This window comes from Mchenga conophoros, linkage group LG14 (genome assembly GCF_057382185.1).
Source record: "Mchenga conophoros isolate Kocher_MC1m ecotype Shallow Benthic linkage group LG14, M_conophoros_male_GT1.1, whole genome shotgun sequence".
NCBI lineage: Eukaryota > Metazoa > Chordata > Actinopteri > Cichliformes > Cichlidae > Mchenga > Mchenga conophoros.
The window spans coordinates 28396385-28419816 of NC_140539.1; the positions used below are offsets into that span (position 1 = coordinate 28396385).

At 39.8% G+C, this 23432-nt stretch overlaps 2 protein-coding genes across 3 annotated transcripts; both read right to left on the minus strand.

Moving 5' to 3' along the window:
- Positions 1-5244: 5244 nt before the first annotated feature.
- socs9 (suppressor of cytokine signaling 9) lies at positions 5245-9413 on the minus strand. The gene is made up of 2 exons (XM_085243752.1): positions 9262-9413; positions 5245-7280 (listed from the first exon to the last, which is right to left on the minus strand). Exon 2 carries the CDS (start codon positions 7130-7132, stop codon positions 5501-5503), a length of 1632 nt encoding a protein of 543 aa, XP_085099878.1. The 5' UTR covers positions 7133-7280; positions 9262-9413; the 3' UTR covers positions 5245-5500.
- Positions 9414-9532: 119 nt separating this feature from the next.
- samd4b (sterile alpha motif domain containing 4B) lies at positions 9533-21859 on the minus strand. Of its 2 annotated transcripts, XM_085243749.1 has the most exons (13): positions 21560-21859; positions 20026-20538; positions 19419-19889; positions 19021-19263; positions 18771-18880; positions 18363-18449; positions 17739-18012; positions 17409-17494; positions 17055-17170; positions 16618-16810; positions 15985-16111; positions 13840-13923; positions 9533-12527 (listed from the first exon to the last, which is right to left on the minus strand). In XM_085243749.1, the coding sequence occupies exons 2-13, from the start codon at positions 20219-20221 to the stop codon at positions 12499-12501; spliced, it is 2016 nt and encodes a 671-aa protein (XP_085099875.1). In that variant the 5' UTR covers positions 20222-20538; positions 21560-21859; the 3' UTR covers positions 9533-12498. The 2 variants fall into 2 exon arrangements, with proteins under 2 accessions (XP_085099875.1, XP_085099876.1); XM_085243750.1 differs by lacking the exon at positions 21560-21859 and having other exon boundaries at positions 20026-21551.
- Positions 21860-23432: the final 1573 nt, after the last annotated feature.

Sequence of the window (23432 nt, forward strand, 5' to 3'; positions counted from 1 at the left end):
ATATTTGCTACATGGTTACAGTGAACAAATTCTAACTGTAAAGCCAGGCACAGTTCATCCTCTGCTCTTATAAATGCAACAGACAGAAGTGATGCATGTGGGTGAAATGGAAATATTTTTGAAGCCTTTTTTTTTCTCCTTTATAATATGTGGCTGATATGTAGGCTAGATCTCTTGTGATAAATAAAACCATATTGCAGCTACAGGCAGAAGGTCACATAGTACTCAATTAAGCAAGAAAGTAGATGAACTGAATGAATACATTAACAAAGAGTAATGATCCCTGAACTGTACATAGCTGCTTTTCTTATTCTAGTACTCTATGCAATGATATTAAGAGCAGAGCATGCCAGAACTCAAGTAAATTTGATTTAGTAATACTTTACCAATAGTATTGTAATACTTACAACAGATGTCTAACATACAGTGTATTTAGAGTTATGCTGGACATCAACCAAATGCAGGACAATTAAAGTCTCAATAGCCAATGAAGACATACAACAGGTGACACACCCCACTGCATTTAAAGCAGTAAAAATGGAAATATAAAAGTTATGGAATAGACAAAGGAGCACAGGGAACAGGACAGAGAAACAAGAGCCAAACGGACAAACAAAGTCAAAAGGTGGGGGAAGGGGTTGCAACAAGTAAAACCAAAACTAGAGGAACCATGACAGAGACAGTGACAAATGACTTATTCTTACAATGCATAATTAACATAAACTTACTTAGAAATGTTATATAAAATGAAGAAAGGTTCTTTAATAACTTTAGCACAGTAGTGTGGTGTTTATTAGTTTGAATGATTAGCATAAAGGCCATATACTTTAGGTTTCTGTCCTCCACAAATGTATTTTCCTGTAAATTAATCTTGTCCGTTCACTGACAGTACATTAACAGCCTGGATATCACTGGGTCCAAAAGGAGCCCGATGTGAGAAATGACTTTGAAAAAAATAAAATAACAACCAGCTACTGAGGTCTACACATTCCTTTTATCGCTTGAACTTTTTCTACTGGTCATTGCAGCCACTGTGCGACAGCATAATTAGTCACAGAGCAGGTGTTATGCAATGTAATGTATCATTTATGCAATTATAATTTTTTCTCTACGTTCTATCAATGATGCATGGGCCTTTTCACAGTGATTGTGAAGGCTTATTGTAATTAACCATCTTCTGAGAACAAACAATGCTTATCTATAATTATATTTGCCTTATCTTTGTGTCAATTACAGTTTGTACAAACACATTATGATACACATTACAACTATATTTTGATGCTAAATTAAATAATATGTTAATTTACAAGCTGTTGATTAAAACTTCGGAACATCCTTAGAACATGCCAGGGTGTTAGTTATGAGCTTCACAGGTTGGAGGCTGGGATGTAGACTGTCAGGTGTCACTTACCCTGCAATCTCATCAATCTGTGTAGTATCTCTCTGGGCTTAGTCGTGGAATGCCCTACACCCCTATTATTCCATCAACAATCTGACAGCGCAAAGGAGAATAAAAATGGCAAGAGACTGAGCAGTAAGAACACAAACAGCTCTAAATTAGAATATTGATGTTTTTCTGCAGCAAAGGCCTCACAAGAGTTCCAATACATGCATGAGAGAAGCAGGAGTGCATTTGGATTTTAAATAAGTAGGAAAGAAAATAATGTGCTGTCAAAGGTTTGCTTCCAGGGAAACAAACATCAAATGTACGCATGTCACTGTGTGACAATGTACCTCCTGAGGGGGAATTGCAAGACTTTTAAGAACTGACACTTTAATAACTCACAAATTACTTACTTGGTTTTGACAAGAATAGACAGGAATGTACTGATTCATGTTCAAGGTTGAGATTCAGCTGGATTCGTTTACTGACCAAAAATAACTCTCGCAACCGCGGTGTTTCTCAGTCACAGAAAGATATTCTTCCTCTCTGGGTGGATAAGGAGGATCATGTCTAGCTGTTTGCATCTTGCAAGAATTCCAAATCAGTTTGATACGCCCTCCCCTGAATTAATGGCGCAGATCACGCCGCATCTCATGGTAGTTGAGTTTTAAATCTATGGGTTTACATACTGCACGCTAAAACAAACACATCAAAAACAACCCCTGGAACCTAAGGTTGCTACAGGTTTTTAGCTGAATAAGCCAAGTCTGTGCCATATCAAGCTCTTTTTTGAGCTTTTGTTAGATTATGACAGGCAGATTATTTGGGAAAGTAATTGTCCCCAGGTGTTATGAACATCCCAAGCTTATTCTCCACCCTCGTGATTTTCAACTGTAGAGATTAGGCTCAGAGGAAAACGGGTCCAAACAGGCACAAACACACTAAGTATGTGTAGCCAATGAGCTTTCTGATTTGCTTGAGCATCCCATCCCTCTGGGCCTCATGATCCAGGGAAAGAAAAGTCCTCTTTTTACCCCAGGACCTGTAATACCTGCATGATGAGTGCCACCGTGCTGCCAGCTGAAAAAAAAAACTAACTCAATCCCTCCATCTCAATGCACCACACACAAATCACACGGTACTGAGGAGCCAGGGGGGAACACACTGAAGCTCTTTACAGCCACCTGCTGTGCTTGCAGTAATACAGCATTTTGAACTAACTGAAATTATCTTTGGTTTTTTTTTTTTTTCTTTAATAGCAATTATAAAATAAAATGGCAACTCTTTATTTTGCAGGTCTGTAATTTCCTAATAATCTCTACATAGAATTATTGCATTTATTGGGTAAATAAAGAGCTTGCTTAGCTGTATTTAATGACAATTAAATGGTATCGCATTGACAACTTACATATTCAAACAATGCATGCTGAATTGTATGCTTGCTTGTAAACAAATTTTAAAAATTTAGCATCTTTAGCTGATCTGCTCTGCTGGAAACTCATTGTAAATGCTGACTGAAAGGGTGCCAGCATAAGTAATAATTAGCACGCTGTTAAAAATTGCTTTCCAGGAATGCATATATGAATTTGGTTACAGTTCTTTATAGCTACGCAAATCTATGGGAATATGTTGCACAGACACAAAAAACCCATCTTATTATTGGATTATTTCTGCCATGAATACCTGATTGCAGAGTCTTGCATACTGGTGGAAGATGCACAAACCTCGAGCTGTTCAGGGACTCAAATTGCTGGTGTAGCCCACACTTGTGTATGCATGACAGGTCAAATGTCTTCCATCACTCATTTTATTGTTGAGTTTTTATGGTGACTTAATTAAGTACACAAAGGTCAAAGGCTCTGACTTTGCATTTTGAATGCAGACTTTAATGATGCATTGGAACTGCTGCTTAAATAATAGCAGCCTCATTATTGGATGAGTGCTTGTCATGGATGATTTACATTCTGCATGTCAAATGAGCCATCTCGGGGAGAAAACAACATCACAGTGGCTCAGAGGACGAACTAGGTCCCATCTCCATGGTTTCCCATTAACACTGGGATGGTTGGCTTTTGTGACTACCATTACTTAGTGCACACAACAATTAGCAGTGGGGGTGTCTCTTCTGTGTATTCATTAATACAAAATGCTGTTCACACATAGGAGTGAATAACTCCCCTGCAGGGGTAAGAATTTGGAATTACTCTCAAAATAAGTCATAAATATGTCACTGACCACATAAGTCTGACCTGCGTGAAAAGCTTCAGTCTTTCTGCGTTGCTTTGGTAATTGGAAGTTTAAACACGTAAATGTGTAAACACTTCATTTGCGAGATTTGCAGTGCTCATATGCAAACTCAGGACAGAATTATACATAAATGTGTTTATTTTAGTCAGGTAATATTAATAAAACAGATAGTACGGATTGTGTATGTTCAACTCAACACACATAAAGCAAGATTTTACAGTCTGATGAGAAGACAAGACATTTTTTGGTGATTTGTTTTTATGTTTAAACTTCAGTGTTTCTGAGCATTCAACACAGATGCATCACATAGCATTGTATTTTATTTATTACACTATAGCCTTTACGACCCTACTCTTCCCCAGCATGTAGATTTACACACTGTAAACTGTTCCCTTTTTGAGCACCTTAAGGGTTTTAGTTTAGGACTGATTTGTCTTTGCAGAGCTTTTAGAGCGTACTGATTTTTGTCTTGGTAACTGACTTCACGTCAGCCCAGAAAAAAGCTCAAATTCATTCCATCTCCCATCATTCTCCCTGTTAATTAAGATTCACCAGTGCTACTTCATTATGGTAATTTTGTCATTGAACTGCTGGAATGGAAGATTAGTGTGGAGACACCCTACCTCTTTCAAATACACCCAGCAGGAAGTATAGCAACAAGATCAATTTTCTCCCTTCACATCACAATTAGATGCATAGGGAAAAAATGTATAAAACAGATTCAACTTCCAGACTTATGGAAATGCACAAAAGTCAGAGTTTGGGCAAAATAAGGTACATAAACCGCAGGGCTTTATAATTACATTCTGATCACAATGCGGCTGACAGGTTCATGCGAGCCACATGTAATCCTGACTAAACTAATGAAGACTGCCAGCACTGACTGCAGCAATTTAACTGTACGGGAAACCAACAGCTTAGGATTGAAGCTGAAAGGTTTAGAATCTGAGTATAAGACTTGCACACTTAAAATAAACTTGGGGGAAAAAAAAAAAAATATATATATATATATATATATATATATATATATATATATATCACACTGTGCTAAAGAAAGGTATAAAAGAAAATGGAGTGTTTTACTTCACTCCCTGGAAGAAGGACATTTTCAAATTAGTTTCACCGCGTCCAGTGTCTCCACTAGAAGCACCGGGAGTTACACCCACCAGCGAAAGCATACTTGTACATAACTGCAGCAAAGACAGGACTGATACCACAGGATGTTAGTTAGTCTTTAATTGCAGTTAAAAGTAAAAATTAAACTCAAAACTAATGTGAGCACATTATCAAATCCAGTGAGTGACAAGCCTTTGCATCTTTAATAGGACCACGTAGCATATGCACCTAACTGTCATCCCTTATGATCAGCCCTGGGCTATGTAGGCAATTATGATTAATACCACAGACGTGCTGTACTTCAGCACCTCACTTACAAGAAAGAAACCTTGTCAGTGCGTGTTTCACCTTCTCAGCACGTGACTGATGAACAACTTGATTATAATCATCTCCTTTCACTCTAGGACTCTCCCCCCCCCCATCGTTAGATAATTAAGCTGATTTAGTCACACTTGAAAACACAGATGATATGTGAGGATAGCCGTGAACAACACACATCTAAATAAGTCTGTTTAATTTGAGGATAAAGAACTGAATGTGCAAGAACAGTGAGATTACATATTGCCTCATCAGTGTTGTTTAGTACAATTTGTTAAGACCTGTACAGCAGGAATATAATAAATAAGTACAGTGTGGTGTAGGTTAATACAGCCAAACGGGGTGAAGAATAAGACTCACTTCTCAGTTCAGTTTAGTGAGACTTGCATTAAAAATGTATTTGGAAGTTTCTCTAAGTCAGTGTTTTGTTGTTTTTCATTCCCACCAGGTATCCATTCGCCGTACACGTACTCTTTGTTTATAGTGGTATTCTTTCAGGTGCTTTTTTAAAGCATTTGGAATGGGAAGCATATTAATGCCATCATAGGTGGTGCAGCTGCTAATGACCGCTCGACAGATGTGCTGCAAGCTGAAGGGCTGTGTGCGGTGGATGGGGTTGGACAGGAGGGGCTCGAAGAACATGCAGGAGTTGGGATCCTTGTAGTGCTCTAGCAGTCCTGTAACTGTGGGCGCGTGGAAGACACTGGGGTCATGAACATCGAAGCTAAAGTTGTGATTCCACTGTTCAATACGTGCATGTAGTGAGCGGCCATAGCGGCGGAAGCTAACTGAAAAGAGGTAGTCTTCCTGGGCAGAGTCCCGCAGTAGAAAGGTGCCTTCAGGCTTTCCCTCCAGCAATGTCTCTGCCTCGTAGCGGTCCATGACTCCCCAGTAACATGGGAGGTTTGTGATCTGCAGCAGGTCTGGAACTAAACAGTGAATGTAATCAATCTGAGTGTGAATGCGATAGCTATCGTGAGATTTGTGATGCTCAGTCTGAGGAAGAATTTCTCCAGAGGTCATGCTGGTCGCAGTTATGTCTGGGTCAACCAAAGCGTCGGAGACAGCGTCGCAGGTGTGGACGGAGGCTGATGCAGAGGCTGCAACTTCATCCAGAGTGTCCAAACAGCTCTGTAAGAGGAGTTGGTGTTGCTGCTGTCTTTGGAGAAGAAGCTGCTGTTGCTGATGGACGGAGGTTCTGTCAGTCTCAGCTAAGTCATTCATACCATGAGCCAGCTTTGGGCCGTGCTTGTAGAGAGGGTTAATTTGGGCTGTAACCTCAAATGTGTGGATCTCTGCATTGGGAGGTGGCTCAACCCCTTGTTCAATGCTGATGCGCCTGCGCTCTCGTAATCGGTCATCCACATCCTCCACTGCAACTGCCATGGTTGAAGTTGGGGCAGTGCACACTACTGTAGAATCTAGCAGGGGAGGCTGGGTAATGGGGGCCGTGTGTTGTTTAATGAGATACCATTTCTGAGCCAGCTCTGATCCTACAGGGAAAGGGCAGTCATCCAACATCAACTCACTGAGATGGATCTTGCGCCTCGAGGAGCCACAGGCACTTGATGATGAAAGAGCCTGCGGCAATGGAGCTGGTGCCGCTGCAGTGTGTGTCTTTATTGGGAAACACTGCCCCATTGCATCTTGGATTTTTTGCCTGAGAGTGCGACTGCTGCTTGACCCTCTCCCCTCACCTTCACTAGATGTGGGTAACTCTGCAGCAGAGCCAGTCGCTCCCAGAGTTGGTCTTGCTGTTACTCGTTCCTGTCCTAGTAATGAGCCAGCTACTTCAAAGCCCTGCCATCTCCAACTATCCCTCAGAGGGGAAGGGGAAGATTGGTCTCTGGTCTCCAGTTCACTCAACAGCTCACCATACTCAAAGCCATCACTGACAGGTCGCTCAGCCGCAGCGTCGTGGGAGGAAAGGCCTTTTTTCTTCCCCTTTCCACCTTTCCTTCCACCGCCTGCATCTCGTCTCTCCTCTGACCGGCTCTGTCTCACCTTGGGACGAGCCCCCCTCTCTCGATCTTTTCCTCGGTTCCCTGACTCCTTTGGTAATGACATGACGGAATATGTGGAGACAGTTTCACCAATCCAGGAAATTTCCAAGGAACAGCTAATTACAGTTATCTTTCAGCAAATGATTTCCATCCACATCCTGACATGTCACTCTCACCATCCATGTATAGTGGCCATACAGACTTTACAATGCCTGAAAAACAAAAAAGAAAACTCTGTTCAAAGCTCAGCTTCAACCTTATGGAATATTTATAGATAACATAATGTCAAAATTCTGGTGGCGCACACTTTGTTGCCAGTTTATTTCAAATGCTCATATAAAACTGATGCAATCCAACACAATAGCACTTCACAGAATTTCACTGTGTTGAAATCTAAGGTTTATTTTTGTTTAAATTGTTTTAGAAAGGTGTTGACCCTAGAGCCGAGACTGACATTTTCATTATTGATTAATCTACAGTTCTTTTTTTTTCCTTTTCTTTTTTTTTTTTAACTCAGACTTGAATCTTAGGTAGAGAAAAGAGGAGGAAAAAAACTATACAGGCCAAATGTTGGTTTATGGTATTGTTAGACTGCACAAGAGAGTCTTTTTAACATTAAGAAATCTTGAGTTTCTATGACATCAGATGAGTACACAGAGTTGTCCGTACTGGGAGTAGAATACATATTACAAAACTTTATTACAAAAGAATATACAAATAACACATAACAACACATGATTTAGGAACTAAAGGAGAAGTACTAACAACTAATTTTGAAGAACTAAACTGCTTTCTAAGTTTTGTGACCTCTGATTTTTCTGTAAAAATGTTATGTCCAGAGTGAATTTTAGCATATCACAGCTTTCAGCAGAACTGATATCAGAGATCATCTAAATAGAGCCAATGAATCGGTTGGCTGATAATGGACTGTTGTCGAACAAGTGCAGTCCCTTTGCAGAACATAGTGGAGAAAGAGATGCCTGAAGGTAAACTAGAAATTATGTTGTTATGCAGTTTGTACAGCAACACAAGGCAAAATCCATTGCATTGTTTCCAATAACAGAGTTGCGGCAATTCTTAAGACTTTGAGTGGTCAACAAGGTGAAAAATATCACACAAACCTAGTTATTTAATTATTTATTTGTTGCTCACAGCTTCGAGCAAAATTCAAAGTGGCTCCCTTTTTTGCTAGAAATCCAAAAGGTAATAATAATATACTTCTTTTTTTTTTTCTTTTTTTTTTTTTAAATTACAGGGCTTGCGATATTAAGATTGTTTTGACATCTGAAGTGGTGCAGAAAAAGTTCGTTTGCTGGCCACGGTTAGCAATGCTTTCCAGGGGCTTTGTGAATGTACTTCTGTGGCTGTCCCGCTATGTACAGCATAGACAAGATAAATTAAACAAAGAATGACAGATAAATCATTTTAATAATATTAGTGATTATTTCGGATTGTAATTCATGCTTTCATTTTTACACCCATGTTTAGATTTTCTTATGTTTAATTCAATTAGGCTCCAGCTGTTGCCCCCATGTCTTATGTCCTGTCTTGTTAGAGGAGCTGGCTTTTAGAAACATTTAGATATTAAACTTCACATGAAGGTTGACAAATGGTAAAAACACCCACTTTTTCTTCCCTGCGTTAGGCTTCCTTTTATTTGATTAGGTGTCTTGAAAAGCACTCTGTGACACAACTTCTGAAAATGTTTTATGAACAAAGCTTTATACCATTCTTAAACAGCAATAAACTTTTTTTTAACGTTAGTGTCTCGGCAACTTATAGAAATGTTAAAACTGTTTCAGTTTTAACAAACCGACCAGGGGCAGCAGTATTATCTGGGATCGAGCTCTGTCCTCACAAATCACACCACCCGCTATTATCGAGACACCGGGGATGATCGACTTAAAAGTAAAGATTTACGAACTTGTAACTCTACAACTGAGCCGACCTCAATCGTCGTTAAATATGTAAATTTACCAGCCAAATTAAGTACTTAATCATTTATGCAGCGTGAACTACACTAAGCAAGAACTAACAAGCTAACATTGTTAGCCGACAGCTGTTCAGTGTTGATACATGCTAAGCACAGCTAGCCATCCGCTAACTCTACTTTTCTGCGGTAGGAAGGTCTTTGCCTTGCCTACAGACATTTACATCGGGCTTATACGGCCACAACACACATGTTGAACATACCTAAGAAGTTGTAATCAAGTTCCCAGACCAAACAGACGTTGTTTCTTCTTATTTAAACTAAAGCCGTTATTAACAGCGAGATGACTAGTTCGCATTAGCTTGATGAACTGCGAGAACCGCGCAACCCGGAAGTAAAAACGTACTCTGCGGTATCAATGCGGCGACTCTTTCAACACAAGAGCATCTTAAAAGCGACTCACGAGTTTCCCGAAGCCTCATATAAAAATAAATAAATAAAAAAAACCAGACACAAACACAGACCACAAGTTAATTTGCAAAAGAACTGAACCTCTTTATTTGGACTGTCAATGATCCGACGGATGTTGCATTTCAGACCATTCACATATGAGTGACAGTAAAAAAGTAGAGTGTAAGCATGTGATGCAAAAAGGTTCATAAAACATTAGAAAAAGTTGGGGGAGAGTTTTAGAATTAAATATAACTGGTACAAGATAGATATATGCAGCTGGTGGGCTACATTAATTCAATAATAAAGCCATGCTGGGACATGAACATGGTCTCAGGACCACTTGGTAGACGTCTCCATGCGACACAGGCTCTGTACCTCCGTAGTGGGTGCGTGGCATGTTAAAATACACCAGCCTGAAACTAATACATGCACTTCTCAACTAATATCACGCATCTTGGAATGTAAACATGGAGTAAACATATTCCTTGGCCAGTTATTAGTGTTCAGTTTACTCATAATCACATCATGATTATGTGGCTCAGAAAAGCATTGTCACCCCCCTGCTGCATCATCTTTATAAACACACACGCACACACACTCTTGTAGAAATCTGCCGCACTGTACCTCTGTGTCTATTTGAAGTAACAAGTAGGCTGTCCAAAGCAACAGAGGCCATGAGAAGGATAATCTGAGCCATCTGCAACAACATAGTTGGTATACAGGATAGTGAAGAGTTAAAAATAAAAGAAAGAAGTCTTAAAGCCACCATTGCTAACTCACTAAAGTCCTTTGCGGGCATGAGTGTGATGCTTTTAACAAGTCAGATAATCCCAAGAGCCTGCTCTGAAGAAATCTATGACTAGAATGCTTCTCATGACCATTATTAAAACAAAAGCTGAGGATGCTGGAGCGAGAATTTCAGGCACCACATAAACAGTTTATGAGAACATGACAGCTAAACAGTTTAATCACAAGGTTTGAGAAACAATTCTTTCTCACCACCACATGACCAAAAAACAAAAAAACAAACAAAAACAAAAAAAGAGCCGTTAAGTGCCTCATATAGTTATACCTTTGAAAACAAACAAACAAACAAACAAACAAACAAACAAAAAACCCACTACTGCAACTCATATGGAGTCCATGGATTGGGGGGTAGAAGACTTGCTTTTGGGATCTACCCAGCCTGCTCAGGTGTGAGAAGGCTTCAGTTCTTTAATGTGTTAGATTGTGAGACAATGGATTATGCATGACATCACAGAACATGAATCTGGCATCATCCCAGAGAGATGTAAACAGTGACATTTAGGCGATATAAACATACAACATTAGTTGCAAGATTTCTGTTCTCCGGTGACACTGGGCACCATCAACCACCATGCCCTCTATCTACAACAGTGCGGTATTAGTGTGGCAAAACATGCGATTATAGAAAATAAGCATAAGTTATCAATATCAAGGGAGAGTAAAAAATACAATTGAAAAAAAGATATCTGTAAATAACCATCTTTACTAGACAGACCTCCTATTTTTGATGAAATAATAATTTGAATGGTTATCCCTGTCTTATGTTGCAACCAAAAGTGATCCAAAAGTTAAGACCATATTACACATACATGCACCTCCGGCTCTGCCACATTCACAGACAGAGGCTGTATAAGACAGTTTTTGATTCAACACTGATACCACATGATAATGTTAGGGTTCTGAGACTGAAACACATTGAGACACAAACAGAAAAAAGATGGACATCGTCAAGCACCTTGAAAAGTATGATTCATCAAATCATCACATTGGCCATTTGAGGAAGAGGGCACTGCGAGGGTGAGGCGCTGTGCTCCATAGCATTTATTATGAGATCAAGCTTCATTTTCCAAAGCCAATTATAAGGGGGCCAGAGGGTTGAGATGGGTTTCATTTAGTTTTCTCGCCTGGCATTAGACTGTAAATTGAAAACACTCTGCGCTCCTTGCTTTTATCAATTCAATATCAAATCAGCTCTCACACAGTACAAACCTCACAGCCCTTACTCACCCCTCTGGGGATTCCTCGGCACAAAATGAGATTCATCATCATTTATGTAGTAGGGCATAAAATAACAGAGACAAATTGCAGCTGGTATAAATTCTTTAAACCGCTGTTCTTTTTTAAAAAATAGTATACCATTTCACTATAAATGTCTTTCTCAAATTGACAGTCACACAACCCTTCTCTTTGGCTTGGTAGAAGTTTAGAGGAGGAGAGTCACTTCTATTTTGACTACATGTTCAGGGGAAAAACAACCAAGAGAAAGGATAAACCTGTGGTTGAATTACAAGCTGTTCTTCAAGCCTTTTGGTCATCTCTCTCCTTCCTTTGACACAAAAACATGCTCGTTAGAGACGACAAAAAGAACCAAGGAAAGCTGACCAAGTTTCAACCAACAAAAGCCCCAGCTATCACAGGTTAAAGAATGATTACGGTGGCTAGAAAGCATACTGGTGTCTGTATATCAGCACCTGACTACAAGGGGAACCTCAGTAAGTGTGTAATTGAGCCAAATACCATTTAGTGCCTAATATCAAAGTTCATTTATTAAAAGTGCCTTAACTCTGGCTGGAAATCTTCAGAATCTACACATTATATGGTGCAGAGGCTGTTGCTGTCAGTGTGTTTTGGATAGAAAGCCTTATTCCAAGGCAGAAGGAAAAGAAGAGTAACTCATAGGGCGGAACCCCTTTATGAAAGCACCAATCTACTGTTTTTCTCTCACAACGGCAAACTGAGCCTCTGCAGATCATGCCACAGTCCTGCAGGTGACACGGAGCAGTTTGCACAGTTAACCTTTTTTTTCTCTGTCCTGCAATATAATAATCATCTGTATTCCATTTTTAATAAACTTAGTTGTATATAATAACGTACAAAAATATTAGAGAACATATACACAGTTTTTTTGTCATTTTGTAGTGACTGCTTTGCCTGGGTTTCTGAAGCATACGTTTATCTTTGTGCTGGGTGATGAGGAACTGAATAGGCCTCAAATGAAGTGTATTTTTCCTTTCTTCTTTTCATATTGTTGAAGTCCGGTCTGTTCCATCTGAGGGGTAGAACAGAGACACGTTAAGGTACATTACATTTATAATCACAATGTGATAAGCATGGCATCGCTGAAGGGGCATGTCACTGTCCTGCTGCTAAACTTACTGTTAGATACATATATTAGTAACATTAAGAAAATTAAAAACACTAAATCCTATGAAATTTAAATTGGCTTCTGTCTTGCAGTATCACTGATTTAACACATACTATCCAGTATACAGACAATCTTCAGATTTCTATTAAGATTTATGCTGCTTCTGGCCCTCAGGCCCTTTATGCATCCTTGTTTTAAGATATACAAAGCCAAAACAGAACATAACTTTAGCCGCATCAGTTAAAGGAATGAAAATATAAAATTTTCCAAAAGTCATGCATCTCATAAATTATTTACAACCACAATACTGGACAATTATACAGAGCTACTGATGTTGAAACACAGGTGCAACCTCCAGAGCTTAAAAATTAAGCCAACATAGAAGTGGCAGTGCAGTTCCTCTAATTGCTACTCGAGTTTCTCTTCCAAATAGAGCACTGCACAGACCCCCCCGTGTTAAAATGTCAAACAGAATTAATAACCATAAAACAATCTGGCTTTGATCCCACTCTAAATGGGGTGAATTCTTTTGTAACTCATCCACTTGAATAACTGAGTCAGGGGTGTGGCCACTCTGACAGACAGGTGTCCTGCCACAGGCAGCTGGAGCTGATCAAGTCTGCTAGGCCTCATCCACTACTGTTCATTGTGTCTATGCTGTTGGAGCCTTTTCAGTGGATTATCTGACTAATGTTATGGCTTCTTTTATTTCAGTTTTGGTGAGTGAAATTCTAGTTTTTATTAGTCTTACTTGGCACTAATTACCTCAAATGAGATGCACCCATACAGTTTATAGATGCAACATTCTAATCAAGCCTGCTAGCATTAGCGGATAAAGTAAAATTTGACCCTGTGAAGCATGTAAGGTAGCTTGTGGCTGAAAAAACAATAGTAAAAACTTCTCTGGGTATATCCATTTTTTACACTGTCTTTTGTTTAAAGGGCTCTTTTTCTCCCATTTGACTAGTTCTTGGGTCAGCAACCTTCAATATCAAAAGATCTATTTAAGCTCTTCCTACCAAACAATAAAAGAAAAAAAGCTGCAGATTAAGAAGGATTACAGGATTACATCTTTTTTGTTTTATTTTGTTTTTTAAAGCTTGCAGGAGTGACAGTTAAGGGGATCGTGGGCTGTCCACCCCTGCTCTTCTGCTCTAACTGAAAGCTGTGTACACGTTTGCCAACCAGTGTCCCATTTAAAGTTGCTGACACTTACCCCCTAAGGCATGCTCTGTCATACTGAGGCACAGTGATTCCAGCGTAGGGTTGATCTCCAGGTCAGCACCTGGAACTTGGCATTCTGAGGAAATGAATAAAACTATTAGTCCACAGGAATGTTAGGAAATGACATACTGTCACTACACTAAATTTAGAAAACAAACAAACAAAAAAAACATTTATATATAAAATCTGCATTAACGCAGATTAATCTGCCTGACTCACATTTAGATTACATTATTGAAACACAATGTGCAAAAACACAGTGTGCAAAAGAATCATCATCACAAGGTTGCTTATGCTCAGCTCACCTTGGTGCTGTAATCTAAAATTGAAGTGAGTAACACTAATAAAGGGAGTAGTTCTGTTTTCTAAACAAACAACATAAGGCATATCTACAGATAGTGTTTAATTCGGTTGAAACGACTATGAACATTACGAAAAATGGAGGTAACTGGCACAAGAATTTGTATAAATGGTGTAAAAGTCTAAGGTTTAACATCATTTTACTGTATTTTTAAAAGTGTTTAATGAAATGTAATTTATACTTACAAACAGTTGGGGGGGGGGTTTAACTCAAGAGTGAGATATAGGTCTGCCTTTGCAATCCTCTTTTCTTTCTTACATCAGTTAGCATTTCACTTACTTAAAAAAGCAGACTGTGACTGCAAAGCTTTAGATGTATTCTGATGTAAGTTCTGATGTAAATTTCAATCGGTTTCAAGAGAATAAAGACATGATCGATAGTACAACACTGGTCTGAGAAGCAGAAGTAAAACGGAGCTTGAAAGTTGAACTTCCACAAAGGCATTTAGGTGTTTGGCTGACAGTGATGTCTAGACAGCTTTATAAGGAATCCTCTGGGATACTCAAAGAACATATTATGCTACAATAGTTTTGTTTTGTCTCTGTACTGAGGAACAAAACTTCCAAAATAATAAAAAGGTTTATATCTGAGAGTCCTACATCATGCTGTATAATTCTGGCTGCTGTCACACACCCTTTTTACTTGCATATATGTTTTAACACCTTATTTTGCTTTGACTGGTTATAAGATAAGATAAGATAACCTTTATTAGTCCCACACGTGGGAAATTTGTTAGGGAAATTTGTTGTTGAAATTTCTATGCTAAAGCTAGAAATGAAAAATAAGGTGTATGATGTATGGATGCAGGCATGTTGTTACACTAAATGAAGTGTAGGAAGAGCGTGCAACAAAAACAACATGCTATAAGAGGAAAGTCAGAGGCAGATCACTGTAGATGCCACTATATTGAAAATACAGATTTAAGCATTGAATCACAAACATAACAAGGTCAGCAGTTCAGGAACGCTTCTGTTCATAAGCAGTAAGCTGCCTGAAGTGCAGTAAATTAGGAAACATGGTCTGTTGTGCAGGACCAAGCTTTAGTTTGCAATTAAATATTTCCAACATTTATTCAATCGATCGTTTAAAAAATGCAACACAATCTTAAAGCAGATTCAGATTTGGACTCAGTCAATTAGAAATGCTGTATTTTTCAGGTTTTTGTTTCTTGTGTAGTGTAGACACTGAAACTATAACCATACTGAGTTCATGTCTGTGGAACTATACATTTCTGGCTTTCACACACTCCTTTATGGAAATATCCGAAGCTGACTCTGCTAAAACACGACAGATCCATTACAGGTAAATTTGCAATGCTCACGTCTGGCATCTGGCACACAAAACAAGGCAACCAAAGGTTATGTATACTATACAAGGCGACAGATTGTTTTCTGCAACATGCTGCTAAGCCGTCTTGTTAGTTTGTCCTTGGCACAGAGGGAGAGACACTCTCTATTCTGGCATCTGACCAATTCATAGCTTTTTTTTTTTTTTTGCTTTTTTTTTTTTTTTTTCACAGAGGTTGTGTAGCTTGTTCTACTTGCAAAACTCAGACTGAGATCCAGAGCTTTCAAATATTCCAATAGCCATTTCCAGTTAGGCATTAAAAAAAAATACTTTCAGAACATGTAGGTAAAACTAGGTGTTATAAAGTGTAAACAGGAATCCCAAGATGTCAAGAAGGTTGTGTTTACATGTTGGCACAGAATGTGGTACATTAAACAAGCACTATGACAGTTTGTGGGTTAGTGCATATATATATATATATATATATACCTTGCTGCTGGAACATGAGCATGGTTTGTGGGGAAGTGTGGACAGGGAGCGAGTGGGTCCGCTGTACAGAGCTGCGACTCTGACTTGGCATGCTGTTACTGCCTCCAGGGTTGGCAAACCACAGGCTCTATATATTGGAAAACACAAGTTCTCCTTACACAAACATCACTTATCCAGGAAAACTGGCAAAGTTTCTTAAACCTTCAGCTAGGTTCTCAAATAAAAACACTCAAATTATATAAAACTATGAAACCAGTTTTACTGTCAAATCTGTACTGATTAAACCTCTTTTTGGGGGCAGTTTTTTTGCTTTCAGAACAAAGATGTATTATGACTGTTTTAACGTGCTTCATACTGACCAATACCTTCTCACAAAACTATTCAAATTTACCCTACACAGAGTTCATATTAATTGAACTTTGTTCCACTATTTTTTTCTGGGTCATTTCTACACCACTTAGCTCACCATTTGTCACCAGCGGGGTTTACAGTTTGAGAACAACTGGTTTTAAGTCATTAAATCTTTTAATATTTGATTTTTTCGTAGGCTATCTAATCTGTATAGAAGTTAAAATTAGTAATGCATGTTACAACTTGATGTCATAATATAATTATAACATTTAAAATACTGACTTGTCTACCCTGTCCTGTCAGCGCAGGACTAGTGAGAGTGTGCCGTGGAGAAGCTCCCCCAATACCAGCTGGGAGACACATGCGTCCAGCTGGAAGTCCACGAGGGGTCATCTGGAACTGCCTTTGGCCGCGACGCCCTACACCTCCACTTACAGAACCTGCTGTGGGGAGGGAGTTGGACCCATAGGTCCAGCTGGAGTAGCAAAACAAACACCAGAGAAACATGCCTTAGAAATTATAAGGATTGTTGAACTATTACAGCCATTTCTTAAGAAATGACAGCAGCAATTTCAATTAGGAAAAGAGGAAACTAAAAAGAAGGGAAAGAAAATCAAGCTAACAGATAACAGAGACGAATCCAGAATCACAATAAACTGATGTGACAGCTCTTCTGCTAAAGAGGAAGATCAAAGGTAAAAGAAGGCCAGCACTCTCACCCTTTCTGACGGTACCCAGGCATGTCCAGCATAGCTTTCCGAGGGAACAGGCGGAGCAGTTTGAGGACCTGCTGCTTCCAGGAGACCAGCCTTTTCTTGTGAGTTTCTGTGAAAGCCTGTCAAAACAAGACAGCAAAAAGGAGTGAAATAATGAACAAAGTATTAGCAGGATTTCTGGAAATGCATTTGGAATCTGTATTTATTTTTCAGTTCAAGAAAGAAGCAGGCAAGCTTTTTTAAAAAGATCTTTTTAAAGGCATTATATTTGTGTTTTAAGGTTGTCACAAGTTCCATTTACAACTGCATCCACACATATGAGCAAACAGAGAAAAAGCTTCATCTTCAGTTTCTTACCTCATGTATCAAACACTTCTCAATTAGCTGAAGGTAACAGCTGATATTTTCTTCATCTGGCCTTGACACCAGCAACTGGGTGCAAACTGAGGGGGGGAAAAAGCCACAGTACCCTTCAGTATGAGTGATACCTGCTGATCTCTGTTAATGGGGGTTGGTGAAAATGGATTATTCTAAGTATTTTTGTTTTATACAATATCCTGACCTGGGTATGAAATCTAAATTCATAGCTTTTATAAGAAAGTTGTAAGAGAGATTCCAATAAGGACTTGGCCACCAATCTAATTAGCAACCTTCATCTACTCCGTAAAACCTCTACTGTATTCTTACCTTTACCCATAACACGAGTGAACTGTCCAGCAATGTCACCATCTGAGATGGGTGCACCTGAGGAATCTCCATCACAGGGAGGTGGATTGTTGGATTGGAAGCCCTCTGGGGCCGGCTCTTTATCCGTTCCTGTTTTTGTAGAATCTGAAGGTGAGGTGGTGGTGTCTGAAGCAGTCTGTGCTGCAGTGGGTGGACTGTAGGCCTTAATAGGTGTGATGATGATCTGCTGCAGCTCCTGGAGGGCATTGCGTAGGTTTCCCCCTTCCAAAATATCCTGACAAGAGATGACGACATCATTGTCATATGATAGCTTAAGTTTTACGGGTGCTGTTGTGAGCGGAAAGATTGATTTCCAAGTTGGAAATCCAGATTGAGACTGTAGCCAAGCAAACGTTTGCTCCACTGAAATGTCTTACAGGAAGACACTGAATTCCTACCAGCCCTCCTCCATGTTTCTATGCCAACAAGCAGACTGGGAATTTCCCAATGGAGCTAAATCACATGACTGTCACCAAGTACATACTCAAGTGCAATTTTGATCAGTGCAATTGAAAATTCATCAAGACAAAGCACCACTGCTATTTTTTTTTTAGTTTGAGAAAAATATTATCCGATTTGAATTACCTTTTCTAAAGACTTGAGCACACTCTGCCTCTCTCGCAGTTTTTGGATACTCAAGGCAATCTTATGTCGTGCTCCTTTAGTGACGTTCTAAAAAGGAGAAAGAGAAAATAGCAAGATGGCATAAGAAGCAGGAAAGTCATTTCTTGAGGGAACACTGGGCAATTTATACAGTTACTAAATAACAGACCTAATCACCATCTGTTTCATTAAAGCCAAGGGGCAGAGGCAAAATCGCACCATTTGTATGTGCGACTGGGTCGATATAACTGTAGGGTGCGTTGTTTAATTTCATGCCTCATTGAGAGCTGATGTATCATCAGGTTTGAGGACAATAATGTTCACAATTGATAAGGAGTGTAGAATAATCAAAGCCTGGCGCCAGCGTATGCAAAAAGGAGGCTTAAAAACCTGTGACTCCAGGTGCTGCTCTGTGAGAATCATCATCTCCTCATAGGTCATCTGGGAGAAAAGTGATGCATATTTATGAAGGCGGAGACTCTTCAACCATGCAGGAACATCTAGAACAAAAAGGGGGGGGGGGAAAGTTACAAAAAAAGTCACATTATATTTTGGCTTAAAATCACCCCAGCTGTTGGCTGTGCATGGCTTTTACCAGAGCTTGGAGTGCTCTTGGACTGGTTAGGTAAAGAACTCTGACCTTTCATGCCACTACCATCCTCCTGGAAGGTGTTGCGAACAGAGCCTTGTTCTTCTGTCTGCTCACTGCCTGAAGAAGCTACGCTGCTCTGGGGCGAAAGGGGTGCGTGATCTGTCGGAATAAAGTTCTGCCGGCCCACTGCGTCATCCTGGCTAACCCACTCAGACCCACAAGCCTGGGAACTGGAAGAAATAATGGACATGGACTTCTTCTGAGGGCTGGGCTGCATCTGCCCACAAAGGCCTGGAAAGGGAAACATTTCAGATATGAGCAACAACAAAAAAAAAACTGTTTGTAAAACAGTCGATATGCTTATGACTGATAACTCATGCTTTTACTAAACCACTTCTTATGTTTTCCCAAAAGATGAAAAATGAGAGTTGAATGACAAATATTACCTGTATTATTGCTGTTAATAGGTGAGGACATCCCGCCTGGGAATGACATGTGTCCGTTCTGGCCTGCTGAAGGTGTGCTGGATGAAGGAGACTTGTCGTGCCAAACAAGGCCGGGGTCCAGAGACTCTGCAGAACTGGGCCACTCATCTGAGCCTTGGCGTGGGTGGTAGGGGCTGGATGGAGCACGTGGTGTATACCCACTGGAAAGGTGCTCCTCCAGGTGGTTCAGCCACATGGCGAGAGATGTGCGGTCATCCAGTGTGGTGGCAGGGTGGATGAGGGCATAAGATAGCAGCTGCCTGCTTTCTTCCACAAACAGGCTACTCTCAATAGTGTGACTCAAAACCTTCTGCAGCAGCTTCATGTACTCACATTTGGCCTCACTATTACGTGGTTGCAGCAGAGGCAGATGGGACAACAGCAAGGAGACCACTTTCTCTTTTGGTTCCTGGTGCCATTGGCTGACAATTGCTAACGACAAATAGATTTTTACATGTGATTAACATTTTATTATTTAATATATGCTGTCTTTCATTTTAGAAAAACAATTAATATGGCTGTAATGATAAAGTAATTAATAATAAATAACACTTAAGCTCTCAGCTACCTGCATTGTTGGCCTCAGCTTCAAGGATGTGGATGTCAGTGCAGTCTGCCAGCCAGTGTTCAAGGCAGATGTGTAGAAAGCGAGCCTGGGTGCGGGATGCCCTTTTCAGGAGGGACAGCAGCGCCACTGTCTGTTCACACTCATTCCAGCCTTTGAACCAATCTGTGAGGATACCTACCTGGTCTCGGAACATCATGGCGCGTCTCCTTGGTAAGGAGAAAAAGAATGTGCCAACAGGGAGCGGGCTACAGGAAAGGCTGCTCGCTCAGACACAGATGGGTTGAGTCCAGCCCCGCACAGCGGGGTTGTATTTTCAACAGTCTTGGGATTCCCCTCAGACTGGACCGAGGGACCCTCACATGGTTCAGATGCAGGAGAAACTTCAGCGAGGGATGTGGCGTGGATTTTTCACAGGATGTCTTTAGGCTGAAAGTGAGTGTCAATTGTAGTGGCTAATCACACAAACAGGAAAATATTTTTTTTCATTCCGGCGTGTTCTGGATCATCTGCACCCTATTACAAAACAAACACAGAAAGCAAACCACATTGCATACTTAAACTAGACATTCGGTGAACTGTCACATTAATTCTAAAATCGCATACAAGGAAAAACTTCTTAAATGTAACATCACTGCAAGGGAGCAGCCAGAAGTAGCTTATGTTAAAATAAGGCAGTTGAGTAATCTATTGCCTCAACCTTGCAAACAAGGTAACAGTAATGACTCTGTTAGATCATGCCAATGGATCATCAACCTCAGGGAGAGGAAAAAATAACTGACAATGAGGGTCTAATCTTATATCATGATCATTAATCAGAGATTATGGCACAAAGTGCAAATAAAACAGACTACCGCTATATTATAGGCATTATAAAGACCTCTCCCAGGTCTATGCTTCTTAAGTCACAGCATCATTATACAGGCGAGCCATTCACAAAAGGTGTGTCAACACAGTTATCAATAAGAGACTGGGTCAGTAAAACGTAGAGCAAAAAAAGTCCGCTATTCAAAGAACATAAGTGAATAATACCTCTTTTTTACAGAAACTAATACTGCTTTCTCTTACAGAGAAAATGAATCGCAGACATGTAATCACTAACGAGCAAGGGTAACTTCGGTTACATGTCAAAACTGCTAACTCCCAGCACTGCAAACGCTATCACCTGTAACAGTATGAGCTATAATGTTGATTTTATGAACAAAGCTGGGTGCTCGGCTGAAAGCTCCGGTTCTCACCTTGCTGCGAGGGTTTCTTAGACTAAAACAGACGAATATTACACCCGGCAGCTAAGCATTAAATAGCGGTTAGCTGAGTTAGCTCGGTTGGCCTAGTCTGTGATGAGGGATCGAGATTTGTATTGTTTTTCGTTGACGCTGTTGCTGCCCCTTTTCTCCGCCTCGTACTTCAGTCTTAGCGGTAAAAACGAGAATGTTAAAACGCTATTCTGATCGGCCAGAGGTTTTAGCCAGATAGCAAGATTAAGTTACTCAAGTGACGATTTAAACTGAAGAGACTCAAAAGATTTGTTGTTTACCTTTGTCAGTTGTCACTGGTTAGCGGGCTAGGCTAGTAGTAATGCATTGCTAGCTCGACGGTAGCGTTAGCTTCTTAGCTAGCAAGTTTTGCTAAAAGATGCAGCAACGTTAGCTTAGCTGAGAAGCGTAGCTTTCGGTCCCATGCGTAGTACTCCTTAAGGAGGTTCCTGTACAGTGGTGAGCCTCTGTGGCTTTAAGCATACTATGTTAAAGAATTTATGTACAAAAATGTTAGTTACAATACAGAAATAAGGAGTGTACGCCTGGAGAAATCTACTTCGATTTTAAGTTGACGTAAGACGTGGGCACAACGTCATACGTCTACACGACGCACGCAATATTAATGTCCGCCCACAATCTTATAAATATGAAGAAGACCCTGGCTGAGGTGGATTATCTATCTGATATATCTGATAGATATATACATTTTCTTACGTTTTCTCTGCGAGGGAAATGTTGCTTATCCCATAGCGTCCTGAACAGGTCTCTAGTTGATCACAGAGACAGACAACCTCACACCACACTCGCCCACACAGCCCACTCCCCACATTTGTACCAGTTATTAAAGACAGAAGAAAAAACTTGTTTTTATTAATTCAACGTAGTTTTATTCTATATTTAGCTTCTGGTCGTCCAAATCCCACTTGCTGTGGCTCTATGTCCCACCAGTGGGGCCACCACCAGAGTTTAAGAACCATTAAATTAACCTAACGTGCTTGTTCGATGAGCCTTTCTAAGCTCCTGTATTGCACTTATGTGTGTGGTTGCTGAAATCAGTTTTCTCATCAACATAAATGTCAATACCAAATGATTCCCAGCAGAACACTGCATTATTAACAAAATGACTAATGGTATTCTTTCACTTGCCACTGTTTCTAATGTCGTAGCTGAGTAGTGTATGCTATTCTGTCATCTTCTCTCACTGTACTTATACAGATGAAGCCAATGTGAATTTTATTGTTATATCACCTGTATGCAAAGAGACAAAATTGTGAAGCTCAGGTTCCACAGTGTGCACATATACATAGTGCAAAAAAGACCACACATTGTGCTTCGACATAGAGAACAGTCGAAATACAAAATACAAAAATGCCAAAAAGTAGGCAATATTCTGGCAAAATTAAACTAAACTATAAATGTAATATTCAAAGATAACATATGATCATGCTTGAATTGACCCACCATCCTGAGTGTATGGACAGTACTGTGTAAGATATAAATGGCAGGTGCTATACAGTTAAAAATGTGCAATAGACAAGAAACAGCAACTTAACCTGAATATAAAATACAGTAGATATAGACTCCATTATCACATCTGTCCAGTGTCATTTCACTGATGCCTCACAACAATGTAAAACTTTCTTTCATCTCTTTATCAGAATCATTTTCCATTCTATTTTTTTATGTGCTGTCATTGAACCGTTTTTAAAGAAAGCAAACTTTCATCCTTCTGTTCTTACATATTTATAAGTTGTTTTTTTTTTATTTAAAGTTTTTTCCACAAGCTTTTAGCTTTTATTTTTCCTCCTCAGTTTAACCAGTGACTATCTTTTTAGCAGTCCACAGAGAAGACTTTGAGGTCTTTAAGACATGTCAGAGTTTCACGAGGTTCGACAGATCTTTAGATGATGATCCTTTAGATCATCTTAAAAAATGTTTTCAGTTCAATTAAGCTTTATTTATATAGTACCAAATTAGAATAATATAGGCCTTAGAACACCTTATATTACAAGGTAGAAAACCCCCTTCACTATTCTGGGAAAAACCCAACAATCATACAAACCCCTATGAGCAAGCATTTTGCATGGGAGGGAAAGAAACACTCCCTTTTAACTGGTAGAAACTAACCGAATCAGGCTCAGGGAGGAACAG

Excerpts from the sequence above, each read along its gene's own strand:
- samd4b (XM_085243749.1), bottom strand. The coding sequence starts at position 20,221 with ATGATGTTCCGAGACCAGGTAGGTATCCTCACAGATTGGTTCAAAGGC. Across the intron at positions 18,013-18,362 it reads TGCTCAAGTCTTTAGAAAAG|GATATTTTGGAAGGGGGAAA; the intron begins GTAATTCAAATC and ends ATCTCTTGTCAG. Across the intron at positions 17,495-17,738 it reads CACTCGTGTTATGGGTAAAG|TTTGCACCCAGTTGCTGGTG; the intron begins GTAAGAATACAG and ends TCCCCCCCTCAG.
- socs9 (XM_085243752.1), bottom strand. The coding sequence starts at position 7,132 with ATGTCATTACCAAAGGAGTCAGGGAACCGAGGAAAAGATCGAGAGAGG.